Source organism: Epinephelus fuscoguttatus, linkage group LG18 (genome assembly GCF_011397635.1).
Source record: "Epinephelus fuscoguttatus linkage group LG18, E.fuscoguttatus.final_Chr_v1".
Lineage (NCBI taxonomy): Eukaryota > Metazoa > Chordata > Actinopteri > Perciformes > Serranidae > Epinephelus > Epinephelus fuscoguttatus.
In genome coordinates, this window is record NC_064769.1 from 17317080 (window position 1) to 17330285 (window position 13206).

The 13206-nt window shown below is 40.0% G+C and overlaps 1 protein-coding gene across 3 annotated transcripts in view; it reads right to left on the bottom strand.

Moving 5' to 3' along the window:
* The window catches only part of rgs3a (regulator of G protein signaling 3a), a 194823-nt gene that overhangs the window by 73892 nt on the left and 107725 nt on the right, over positions 1 to 13206 (bottom strand). For all 3 annotated transcript variants that reach the window (XM_049604582.1, XM_049604583.1, XM_049604586.1), the window contains one exon: positions 11436 to 11570. In XM_049604582.1, the coding sequence (XP_049460539.1) occupies positions 11436 to 11570 (135 nt within the window). The remainder of the gene's footprint in view (positions 1 to 11435; positions 11571 to 13206) is intronic.

Genomic DNA, 13206 nt, shown 5'->3' on the forward strand with positions numbered 1-13206 from the left:
CTACCAGCAGAACATGTTATCGTCAGGCATTTACGGTACATACGTTGTGGCATACGCTATATGATCTATTGGCATAAGTGATATTTGGTGTTTAAACATGTTAGCTGCAAAGAGCTGAAGAAGAAAAGCTGTCAAATCTTACGATAGTCATTCGCAGTAAGTGCGCAACAGCCATGTTTGATCTGAGAAAACACTTCTCTGTCAAAATTCACTCACTGTGCAAGTAAGTATATAGTGTACAGTACACAGTGTACTACATGTATGTGTAGTCACGGAAGTATTAGATTTGAGACACAGTATGAGTTACTGGTCCCCTTACAAAAAAAAACAACACATCAGATATACACCATTAAGTATACTTCTGTGAATAAGTACACATGTGTTTATACACTGTGGGATAAACTATCTGTTTACATATTTGGATTGGTTTGATATATATTGGCCCACTTTAAGTTTATAAAAGTGTACTTCAAAGCTTGCATTAAGTGTACTTTATGCTAACTACAGAACTGTATTTGAAGTAGACTTAAAGCCACTTTGCTTTTCTAATTCTGTGAGTTGTTGAATTTTCAAGCAGTTCATTTCCTTCTCTGAGGGGAAAGAGGTTATATCTCCAGGAGACTTTATGCTGGGGAAAACACTGTTGAGGAATTTTTGAACACTGACTTACAGCACTACTGCTCAAAATCGATGACTAAAGCGTAACAGACTCCAGCGGGGTGTCTCAGACGTCAAATGATGCCTGTAGCACACTCAGAATGCGTCAAACAGACTGAAAAAGCAGTTAAGGTACATCAGCCAGCATTTGCCTATCAGGGTGGCGAATGTGGTAAAATTGCCGCTCTTTTGATGATTTGACATGCAGTGCTGGGAAATACAGTAGGATATGTGTGTGTGTGTGTGTGTGTACGCTGCCAGTGTGTGTGGCCGTTTGAATTTTTTTTATAGACAAAATTGGAAAAAGTGGGAAAAAAAATGAATGATTCAGTTTCCTGATAAATCCTGAGCTGAAGTGGAGCCATCAGCTTATTTTCTGTTTGTCATGTTGTGTTGCTGCTTAAGATTCAGCGTGCCCTCGTAGTGAGACATGCTGCTCAAAAGATGCATATTCACTGACACTTCCTATCTGTCCACAGCTTCATGTATCATTGACAGAGTTTGCCTGAGGTGAAGGGACATGGTGGAATAGGAAGACGGAGGAGAGGAGAGACCACTTTCTCTAAATTCATAATGAATAAACTCTTTGACAATTCGAGAGAAAGAGTAAGACAGAGAGGGAGTGAGAGGGTCCTTGTCATACTGCGTCACTGCTTCCTCAAACATAAATGCTGTATTATAACTACTTCAGCAGTTAAAACAGATTCTCATAAATGTGAAATGAGACAGCCAGAGAGAGAGAACAGAACAAGCTGCATCCAAACCTCAACAGACACACTTTGTTCATTAGCAGCAGCCATCTTTTCTTCACTGTTCATGTGGGCCTATGCTCTCATTTATGCAACTTTTACTGCGGATAGTTTGCTTTTCTCTTCTGACTCAGAGAAAGACTGCCAGCATTGCTCATCAAATGCTAACTGTGTGTGATGAAGTGTGGCTGTCATTTTCAAAATGGCCAGTCCTGCTTTAATTCCCATTTGAGGGCGCGTGCATATGTGAGTGTGCAGCTGAACAAATTTATTTTCCAGCAGCTTAGTGGCTAATGCTGCCCAGACAAGAATGTACCGGAAGCTTTCCAAGGGAAGAGCTCACTGGCTTATAATGGCTTTGGGGTACCAGACCACAAGGGATGTCTCTGTACATGAATACGGAAACGAATGAAACAGTTTTATATACTATATACTCAGCATGTTGGAGCACTTCGCCAGAAGAACATTCTCTATGTTTCCTTCTTTAACTTTGAAAGCCAAAAGCACTAAAGGTTCAGTCACATTAGTGTCGCGTCATACCTGTAAGTGATGTCAAGTGAACATGATCATAAATTATAAATAGTGTACAAGAACAAGAATGCTGTTTGGCTGGTAATGTAATATTTTACAAAACTATAATTGCCAACACGCAGTTGTATGTCTCCGTCAACCAGGCGTTGCAGTTTGCTTCCATGTCTGTCCAGACTCATATGTAGCTATGACAGTAGACAATGATTCAAATATGGATGTTGCTGCAAAGAAGCTACAAATCACCCAAGTTCAGCAATTCAAATGTCTCCCCTTCTGTTCCGAATTTCTGATGTTGAATAGTGGCCTGGAAAAGCATTTTGTAGATCATTATGATGTCTCAGTGAAGTTGACCTTTTGACCTTCTGGATATAACATGCCATCACTTCATAATTTTATCCTATTAGTGATGTCTGTGTGAAATTTTGTCATAACTAGCTTTTAAACTCTTGACCAAAAACATGTTTTGAGACATCACTTCGTCACTTTGACCATAATCTAATGAGGTTGTCCAAGTGGACATTTGTGCCAAAATTTAAGGAAATTCCCTGGAGATGTTCCTGAGATATTGCATTGATGAGAATGGCACAGACGGACAAAAAACCCTAAAACATAATGGTTCCAGACACATCTGTCCCTGATGTAGGGGCACAACAAGTGGAGTCACGAACAGACTTGCCAATTCACTGAGAGGTTTGACAAGGCTTTTTTCAGACTTGATTATTTTATTGGCACATGTTGGCATATTCTTCCAGCCCGACAGCTGCCTCAGGATCTGTATGGGGGTCTCTGTCCAGGAACGCTGTGTGTCATGACACCTGACATCACCAACTGTCCAAATGACTATCTCATCCCCTTGATTGCCTCCCATCTAAGTCATGTCATCAAACATTTTGTGGCATTTATACTTGGAACACTTCATGTCAGACTGTTCCAGGCGCTGACTGGCCATCGGGAAGTTCAGGGATTTTCTTGGTGGGCTGTTCCTAAGAGGGCCAAACACAGTTCGCCTTTATACAGCAGCATTAGCCTACAGTATATTGGCCCAAAATATTCAATTTTAGCTGCAGTGACACAGCTGGTGCAATCTGTAATAGCAGCTAGCAGCCACTTGCATCACAACTTAAACTTAAAGTATCTAGTATCTACCCGGTCTGCAGCAGTTAGTGTCTAGCACTCATTAACATGGATAGAAAAAAAAAAAAAAAACAGCATGCAGAGAGGGTGCTAAAAAGGCTGCGCTGGCTGATGCTGACAAATGAGTTATTTAAGCTGTCTGCAGCAGCAGCAGGTGATGATGATGACCGTGGCGTGAAGCCTGAGGCAGAAACATTAGAGAGACGTGAGCAGTTGTCAGCAGGTGTTGTGTCATGCTTACATGCTAGATTCATGAGCTAACTAAAGAAACCTTGAAGTATAATGCAAGTCCCAAAGCCAAGCTGATTATTTCCAAGGTTTAGTAGCCAGACTCAGCACACAAACATTGACAGAGGTTTACTCTAAATTTCTCTAAGTATTTTCAAAAACGGTCCTTAACTTCAACTCTAAATGGATGAAACAAACATGTACATTTGCTAATTTTCTCCTAGACCAGTTATCAATTCCGTTTTGCATTATAGCCTATAAGCATAATATGTGATGGCCAGCTTAGCAATAAAAATGATTAATTAAATACTTACTCTACAGGTGAACGTGGCCCTGAACAAAAAAGGGGAAGGATGGAAGAGGAGGGAGCAGGAACCAGCACAGATCCAATTGCAGGTGCACTATTGAGTGTGATATTGTGTGACTGTGAAGTAAATTAGAGATTAGAGAAACTAAGGAGGCAGGTGTCAGCAAGACATCCTAAAGCAAGGGTGTGTACAAGCTTTATTGAAGGGGGGCAGATTTAGGGGCCGGCTGCTTCTGTAATTAAATTAAAAAAAATCACAAACAAACAGGACAAACACAACTGTTTCATCTTTCAGTGAAAATGTATTCAACTTTCCGGCGCTCCTAAAAGCGGAAGTCCTCACTGTTGACCTTACGCTTTTTTGCTGTGACCATGTCTTCTACAAAGCAGGAAATGTTTGCTGTTCGTTAACCATTCCTTCTGCTTGTTTACCGTCTGATCATAAAAACACACTAGTTCCACCTGTGTAGTTCCACCTGATGTATGTCTACCAACTGTATGATAGCCCTGCCATTGTGAGGTGATGGGAAAAAATGCAAAGTGATCTTGCCTAATAAAGTGATATTGTGCCACATATAGTATATTTTTAAAGTGAAGTCAAGGGCCATTTAAAACTGGTCTGTGGGCCATGACTGGCCCCAGAGACACACCTAGACATGCCTGTCCCAAAGTGTCCTGAAGGCCCTCAGCATCATCAGATTCAACTTAAACCACAAAAACTCTATTAGTGGTAAAATTACTGCTAAAAATGGCTTCTCCATCTAAAACTTCCAGGCTGAATTTCAGTCCCAGTCCGCCCCTGGACTATTCAGTCTTTATTTCTGTCACGATGTGGCACTGAAAAAGTGAAACAGCCGGAGAATAAAAAGAGGCATCAGTTATTCAAGTTTACTTTAGTCATCATAAACATTCGCCCCAAATCCTCTGTTTAACATCTGCTGACTTTAAATGAAGCTCTACACAAAATAGAAACTGGCAAGCTCCCATCATGCCCCACTCACAGAGGGACTGGAGGATTAGAAGATTCTCCAAGTGAAAAGGGCTCATATCCAAATTTTTCCAAAGGGAAGCATTCAAAGCATTCGGGGACTGGGGGAACTGGGGCAGCTGCTGACAACAACACTGTGACGGAGTAACCCCATTTGTTGGAAAAACATGAATGAACAAAGGAGCACAAGTAGGTAGAATGGGTGCAATGTCTACAGTGTGTGTGCTTTCCATCTGGAGAGAATTCTGCTCTCTCTGCACACTTGAACATAACTCCTGAGTAAAGTGCATGCTTCAGCTAAGTTTGGATTTACTCGGCTTTGTGCGTGAGAGGACAAACGCGGTTTCTGACACAAGGGAAATGTGTGATTCAAAGAATAATTTTCTAAAGCTCCTTTGCTGCAATTCTCACTCACTGGCAGGAATACACACACTGCGTATCAAAGATACTCTCTATTCAGTAAGTTCTAGTGTTGACTCAGCAGTAACAATGGGGCAGGAATCAAGTCATCTAAGCGCTACCAAAGGAATATTCCTCACTCTCTGAAATGTTTTAAACTCTTTTAAAATTCTAAAAGCTAATGACTGTGGATAGAGCTTGAATCAAGGTACATGTGTTCATCATTATATCTATCAAAAGGACACTGCAGCAGATTTTTAATCATAGTTACTGTGATTCAAATGTTAACGTGATTCAAATGTTAACGTTCTTTTTTATGTATCAATCTAATGCAGTGGTCGTCTGTGGAAGGACGTGACCCACATGTGTCCACTCATGTCTATCTATAGGAATGTGTCCTCATTTCTTTAGCCTGTCTGACAATACCCATCGGATATTTTCCCAGTAGAAAACACAGGACACTTCCATTTGAAAGGTTAACGTGCATCAGAAAGGATACTACGAAGGCATTCTCCTCGTATCTACTGTACTTGACAACGCTGATTTGCATTTAATTAAACACATTTGGAGTTGACTGAATACAAACTATTTGCCTCTAAGGAACTCTGGAGAAATGCAATCAAAAGTGAACTAATTTGTCTAGATGTAAAATGTTATGATTAAGCATGTATTCCCCTGCCTTCAGGACACCGTTTAGATTTCCATTTAATAAGAGATTACAGTAAAAGGTTCTAATAACTGCACACAGAAGGTATACAGGAATAACTCCACGGGGCAGGACATGCCACTTGTGTGTATAATTTTACAGAGACCGTACCGTCAGCTTTTATAGGAGTTGTGATTAATTTCTCTTTGTATAAGAATATGTGTGATTGCACATGTGTCTGAAACCATGTCCACCCTCAACTGGCCAAAACCTGAAAACACTGTTTATATATGCAAATGATATGTGTCCACATAAGAATTTTAAGGGTGTTCTTGTAAAGGTGTCTGTCCACAATTAACTCATGAACAATAGGAAACAGGAATACAGTAAAATCTGATGTTAAATTTGTCATTTTTTCTGTTCTGTAAAATGTTTAAATATATGAGAGTATGTGAATATGTTTGATGTTTGATCTTGAAATCGGGTGTGTTACATAAATATGTTAATTAAATGAAGCTCAGCGTAAATTCAATCAGGAAGACTTTCTTTATGCTGTATCCACTCACTATTCTCTGTCTATCCCACTCCCACCGCTTCCACCAATCAGCTAACTATGGGTGTTCCCTCTCCTAGTTAGCAAGTCAAACTTTGCCCCAATCTCCTTCAGCCATTCATGTTACTGCTGCCAAACTTTGAATCCATTCTCCTCTCCGCTCCTGTCAGCTGTCAAAGGTGTAATCGTTCACCCCATTCACCTCCAGTCACCTTATCCAGAGCCCAGGACAAGCTCATCAAAAGCCCACTCCTCTTCACATCCAGATCCTCAGCTCCCTCTTCATCTCATCTTATCACCACCATCACCACCACCAGCGTCTGGACTCCATAGAGGGGATCCCTAATCTACTACATCTTTACCACCCCCCTGGAATAGATGACACCAAGATGGGTTCTAATCACCAAAGGTTTTTCACATTTCTCGTCCTTATGTGAACATTTAAATAAATAGTCTCTCCTGATTGAAAAGTGTTTGGGGGCATGATATAAAACTGCACTTGACCATTAGCTTGTGGGTTATAGTAGCTAGATAAATGATATCCTTGTGTGTTCAGATTTCATTAGGCAAAACCTTTACAATTTAATAATAGCATGGAGGAAATCAGGCAGGCAGGTACCTCCTTCTATTGCCCTCACTTAAAGGTTCATTTTGCTTTCTTATGAAAAAAGATAACTGAAGTTTTAAAGGAATACTTTAGCCCCCAAATAACCATTTGTTAAGAAAACAGTTTCTTCTTCCAGTGAATAAAGAACACAAAAATTTAGAAAATTCTTGATAAACTGAAGTCGTAGGGGTCTGTGTTTAGAAAGTAAAACCTAGGGTTCATCTCAATATCCCTTCTTGACTCCTCTATCCTCTATACTCCATCACTTGACCCAGAAATCGATTCACACCGGTCATCTTGAAGGACATCTCAATTCGTTAAATGTGCTTAGAGGAGTTGAGGAGAGAGGAGACTGTCAGAGGAGAAGGAAGCGAGGATACACAACTGCAGCTGTTGCGGAAGTCTTTTACCAACTGACACACCACCCTGATTGAATATCAGTTTTTGATTGGACAGTGCAGCATTGCAGCTGATCAGACTGATCTGATATATCCCAACATGACTGGAGTTTCATACCAGAATGAGGACAGATATGAGAATAAACTGTGTATCACTCCCAAGTTTTATACTTCATTTGTGTACTGATTTGCCATCATGTAGATAAAAATCTGGACAAGAAAAGGAGCACAAACTATTTTCTTCTTTTGTTAGAAAGATGTTTCTCTTCACAATTTGTTACTTTCATCATCAACTTTTATTATGGATACAATCAAAGTCTGTCTGTCAGCAAGAAACACTTCATACATCTCTGATCGTCGTTTCCATTCAGTCACATGCAAGGCTGATCATTCCTGAGCATCTGGTTGATGAGTTACAGAATTTCAATTTTCCTTGAAACAATTGGCCTAATAAATTATTTCCAGTGTTCGAAAGACATCATAATTATATTCTGGGTTATTAAATAATTAATTAACAATCACAATATCTATAAATATAGATGCAAATAATGAATAAAAAATATAAAGGCTTTCCCTGACTCTGAACAGGAAACAGTAAGATACAGAACGCAGGTTGTTCTTCATGTGCAAGTGTTTGTTAACAGAGACAAAACACTGCTGCTCTGCTATTGATGACGGTATCTTTATCATATATATATACACATTATGTGTGTGCAGACACAAAGTCCATTAAAAGTTTCTATAGCTGTTAATAAAGCCTGCAATGTCTTGTAAAGGCTAGTGATGGTGAGATATTTAGCTGTTAAGCATAATGATTAATCTGCTACAAAAAGCTCATGCAATTTAGGAAAATATCCTACCAGGATAATTATACGACTTAAACACTAATGAAAATTGGAAAAAGAAATCAATGAACACAGTTTCTTTGTGTCTGTAATGATCAATACACTAGTTTGATCAATACAGTTTGGGTAAATGACATTGACTTAACGTGACTTAGCATGCTCACTAGCCTGTTTTTGCTATTGAATGTATTGAACACTGCAGTGTGTGTAAATGTTTTCATTCATTCAGCTGGGTGCACCTAATTGACACTGATCATGGGAGGAAAGGGACATGCACAATGCCCATTGTGTTGCTGTGAAAAACTACACTATGAGGCACACATTCCTGCAGGAAAACACTGTAGCAGCTGAATGTTGTTTGGAAGCTCAGGTATCTTATCACTGAAACAGTTTCAATGTTTAAATCTGTTGGATTCTTGCAAAGTTCATAAAGTTCACTGTAAAGTGGTTAAAATATTGGAGAATATTCAAATACTGCCTAGTTCTGAGGTCATTTACACATCTGGGCAATCAGGGCTCATCGTGACTCTTTTCAGAGGTACCATATGTTCAAAAATACACACACGTATACATGGAAACACATGAATGCACACACATGCAGAGAGAGAAAAGGATGAAACACTGTCGGCCTGCTCCTCTCTCTTTCTCTCTTTCATGTGTTGATGAAATGAACCCGTAATGTACAACAGGTGTGACATCTATACACAGGGCTATTTATCCCTTTTAATCACCTTTTCAGATAAACTCAGTGGACTGGGTGGGATCGCTTTTGAAACTGATGACGTGAACAGACTGTCTGTGCTGTTCATCAAAAATGAAAGAAGTAAGGAAATTAGGAAAAAAAAAGCTTAAATCTGTACAACGAAATGCAGATTGAAGACAACTCTACACTACACCTTTAGACCTCTGGATACTGTGCCACATGAATCTATCTATTTGGTCCAAGGTTTTGAGTATATTTCTCTAAGTCACACTTGAAATGACCATGTTGGGCCACAGTAATCCACCTTCTGAATGTGAGGGCATTCGAGTGAGCCCAGTAAGCATTCAAAGATCAGTTACGATGCATGCTTAACAGCACCCTGCGGCACCATTTTGCTATACAGGTAGGGGTAACGACTTAATCCAACAGTAGTATCTGGATTAGATTTTTTTCAGGGAAGATTGATAAATCTTTACATTCTGCAAATGAAAGGTTTCAATTAAACTCACTTTGATTTGTTTAATTTCAATGCTTCCAAAACAGGTCTATAAACAGGTCTATAAACAGGTCTACAATTGTGAAAAGTCAGAAGTACTTTTGTGTAATGTGAAAGGGGTTGCTCGTAGTGATGAAAAAACAACAACAAAGAATTATCACCCAACTCTGCAGTTTCCCTCAGCTCTATGGAGCGTTTAGCGTCTTTCGGCTCACTGTTTTGATTTTCTGGCCCCCGCACTGCTTCAGTTCACTCCCACAGGCCAATATTCATGAAATTAACATACCACAGAAAACTGAGCATAAGCTCATTTGTACACAAACCTCAGCATTTATCACTGTCGATGTGAGCAAAGGCTATGACTCCTGCATGCAAGTTTGAGTCAGCCTGGACTTGTGGTGCAGCATAGTAAATCTGGCTGTTGGAGAATTTTTATCGGACCATATTCTGACTGGCATCAACGTATTTGCAGCCACATACTAATCACTTAAAAATGAAGAGTCTAATATAAAAATATATTTTGTAAAGGCCTACCAAACACAACCCATGCTCTGGCACGCCACTGTGTGCTTATATGATTTAACATTAAAACGTTACTAAAAAATAAACCCTGCAACAGTGTAATTATTTACATACTATGGTAGCTTAGGCGGCTTGGTGTGTCTGTGTTGCCTTCGCCACCTGTTGTGCCTGAAATGGGTCAATAATAAACTTTCAGACTGCATCAATAATAAGCTTTTATATGGATTTTACAAAAATATCAATATTATATATTGAATATATAGGCTCACATTATTAATATATGTAGGCTATAGGTTGGTACATATCATGGAAGTAAAAATGTAATTTTCCAACCTCAGCTGGAGTACGATTTTTCACCACAACACTGGTAACCGCAGCAGTGTTTTCTTTCCATACTGTGTTATCCCGACTTCCTCTGATGCCACTTCTCAGGCTGCCAAATAGAACCGATTAGTTAAATTGGACTTGGGACGTCAGTGTTTCCATTTCTAGCTCAGAGAAGTTTCTCATGTCCTAAACTCTAGGGGGCAAGGCCTCTAAACTGAGAATATATTCAGGCAGGATATTTACATGACGGTTGTTTCCAGCAGCCACATTTATCAAGACCCAGTCAGTCCTACGCCGTGACTGGCAAGGTAAGAACATTTCATAAATTACACACGAACCCTACTGTTTGATGATTTCTGTGCTCGAAACTGAACCCGTTCATATGTTAGATTAGTAAATGAGGGCAACTGTGTTAGTTTCAAAAAAAAAAAAAAAAATCTCCAAAGGATCTGGACAGCAGTTAGCTAGAAAGTTAGTTAAAAATGGATATTTCACTCAGGAGATGGTGTAAACCAAAGACAGAGCTACAAGGAGAGTGAATATTGGGTTTACATTTATCAGCTGAACAGAAACATGACTCCAAAAGAATGTCACTTCATATCTGCTGGGTATGTAAATAAGCTAGCATTTGCTAACATGTTAGCACATTTATTTTCAAGGAAAACTGCAGCCACAGCTAACAACTACTCAGTAACTTCTACTGCAAAATGGATGCTAAACACAAATACGTCAGAGAAAAGACAAAACAAAGCAGTTGGCTTTACAAATACAAATCACACTGAATATTTTTTTTCTTAATATGTAGTTTTCATATACCACTCCTGTCGCAGGTCAACCGGCACACTGAGACAACACTCGGTAGTCACAGTGCTCAGGATGCAGTCAAGTCTACTGTGGTTAGCATTTCAAATGATCACAACAAATATGATTCTCAAGGCAAAGTTCAGTTGATAAATATGAAGTGCAGTAACAGAAACCTGCTTTACCAAATAATTCTTTTGGCATAACTCAACACAGCTGAGCAGGGCTTATATTGCCCAGAGTTAACACTCCACTAAAGCAGTGTAACTCTTCAAATCCAGCCAGATAAAAGGCAGCTTTATACTTGCCCAAAGAAATGCAAGAGCTAAGTGGAAAATCATAATGATGGGAATGTGAGCTGCAGGAAAGCATTACATGCAACTGACTGAGAGTCTGCTTGGAAGTGTGTGGTGTTCACGAGGTATCTGTGATGGGGGCATGCACAAATATATGCATTCCCATGTGTTCATGTGTTTCCTGATTCATCTCTGGCCTCAAATGAAATTGTAAACGCTCCTAGTATGTGCGCATCCTTGTGGCCTACCTGTTCAAAATGCGGAAAGGAAGGTTCCCTCCTGTGAAGCTGGAGCTGCTTGTCAATGTTGTCCTTCAGGCACTGACACACACGGCGCTTCTGGTCTGCTGAATAGGCTTCCAGGCTGAGCAGGCAGTCACACTTCTAGAGACACCGAGAGGGAGAGGGAGAGGGAGAGGGAGAGAGGGAGAGGGAGACAAGCAAGAGGGGTGGAGGAAAAGACAGCAGGCAATTAGGCATCTACTTTCAGAGGAGCAAAAAAGAAGAAGTGTCTCCTGATCCGTGGATGATGAAAGGATTCAAGATGGGGACAGCACGAGAGAGCAAATGAGAGAATTGCACTAGAAAGTATGAATGTAAAAGAATGAATGAGAACCTCTTTAACCTTAAAATTTGAGCTAGCTGCGTGTGTGTGTGAGATGATGAGAGAGCAGCAAGTGCTTTAAAAAAGGACAGTGACTAACAAAAGAGCTTATTCCATCAGAAGTACAGTATCAGAGGTGTTGTACTACTGTGTGTATGGACCAGCATGTTCTTGTTTTCTTTTCGCACTGTCAGTCGTCATCTGAACTTTGTTTTCATGACACCACAGACTGCAAAGTGGCACAGCCCTCTGGGTGGCAAAAAAGCTAGCATTAGTGAAATTAGATAATGGCTAGCATCCACTTCAGGCAGAATTTGATATGCTGACAAACTGAGTACGTGACCAATGGCACTCCTAAATGGGTACAAATCAATACGCTCCTGCTGGGAAATACATGAGAATAAATATTTAACAAGCAGTGGTTAAAGTTAGAGTTGGCAGAAAATGGTCAAATAGCTTTTCACTCTGAAAGGACGTAAATATCCCTTGGCTGATGCCTCAGGACATCCAGAATCTGTGTTTGATCTCACGGATGTCCAGATTAAATCTGTAATAGTTTAATGGCCCCATTTGTTTTTTGGTCATGATCCCAGCAATGCACTTTTGACAAAAGACAGATCTCATGGATTTTTAATAAAAATACACGAAATTCATTTATGTTGATTTTTGCTCCAAATCCAAATATGGCTTCTGAGAAGACCTCTTAAGACGTTTAGGGAGGAGACATAATGGGAGTGTAATGTCTAGCAGATGAAGATATTGTGCCAGTTAGTGTCTGGAGCTGTGTCTGGGCTGCAACTTGAAAAAGTTCCTCTCCTGGCATTGATTAAAGCCCTAAAAACACATCCCTGTTCAACAGAATGAAATATTTGGAAATTTTTACACCAAGAAAAATCCCTTCATGCCTTAAAATGGCTTAAATGTAACTCCATACCTTTGCCTCAATTTGGTACGCACAGATATATGAATATGCAAATGAGTCCCAACCTCTATCTCCACCAGCCGCTCGCCTGCAGCTCAAGTGTGCCTGCTCACCTTCGACTCTACTCGTTCCTCCCTAGGTTAGAAACGTTACAGTGATAGATAACATGAGGCTTTGGGCTTGACTACATTATGAAGTTGATAATGTGTTGCTCATGTTAGATAAACCGTGTTCTCAACTGCCTGCTCTGACTTGTTGAAGTCAAAGTGAAACTTAACTTGCAAAATACCGATCAGAGGCACGTCTGGCCTCACCCTGCAAGTTGATAGGAATGGTTTCTATTGGACATATGAACCCTGGCTGTGTGAATGTGCTTTTGAGACTGTCACTGTGCAGTGCAGTTTCAAGGCGGAAATACTCAGCCATGGTGTTGACTTTCTTATTCTGCTCATGACATGTCTTGAAGCTTTCCAAAAAACACCATAAACACCTTA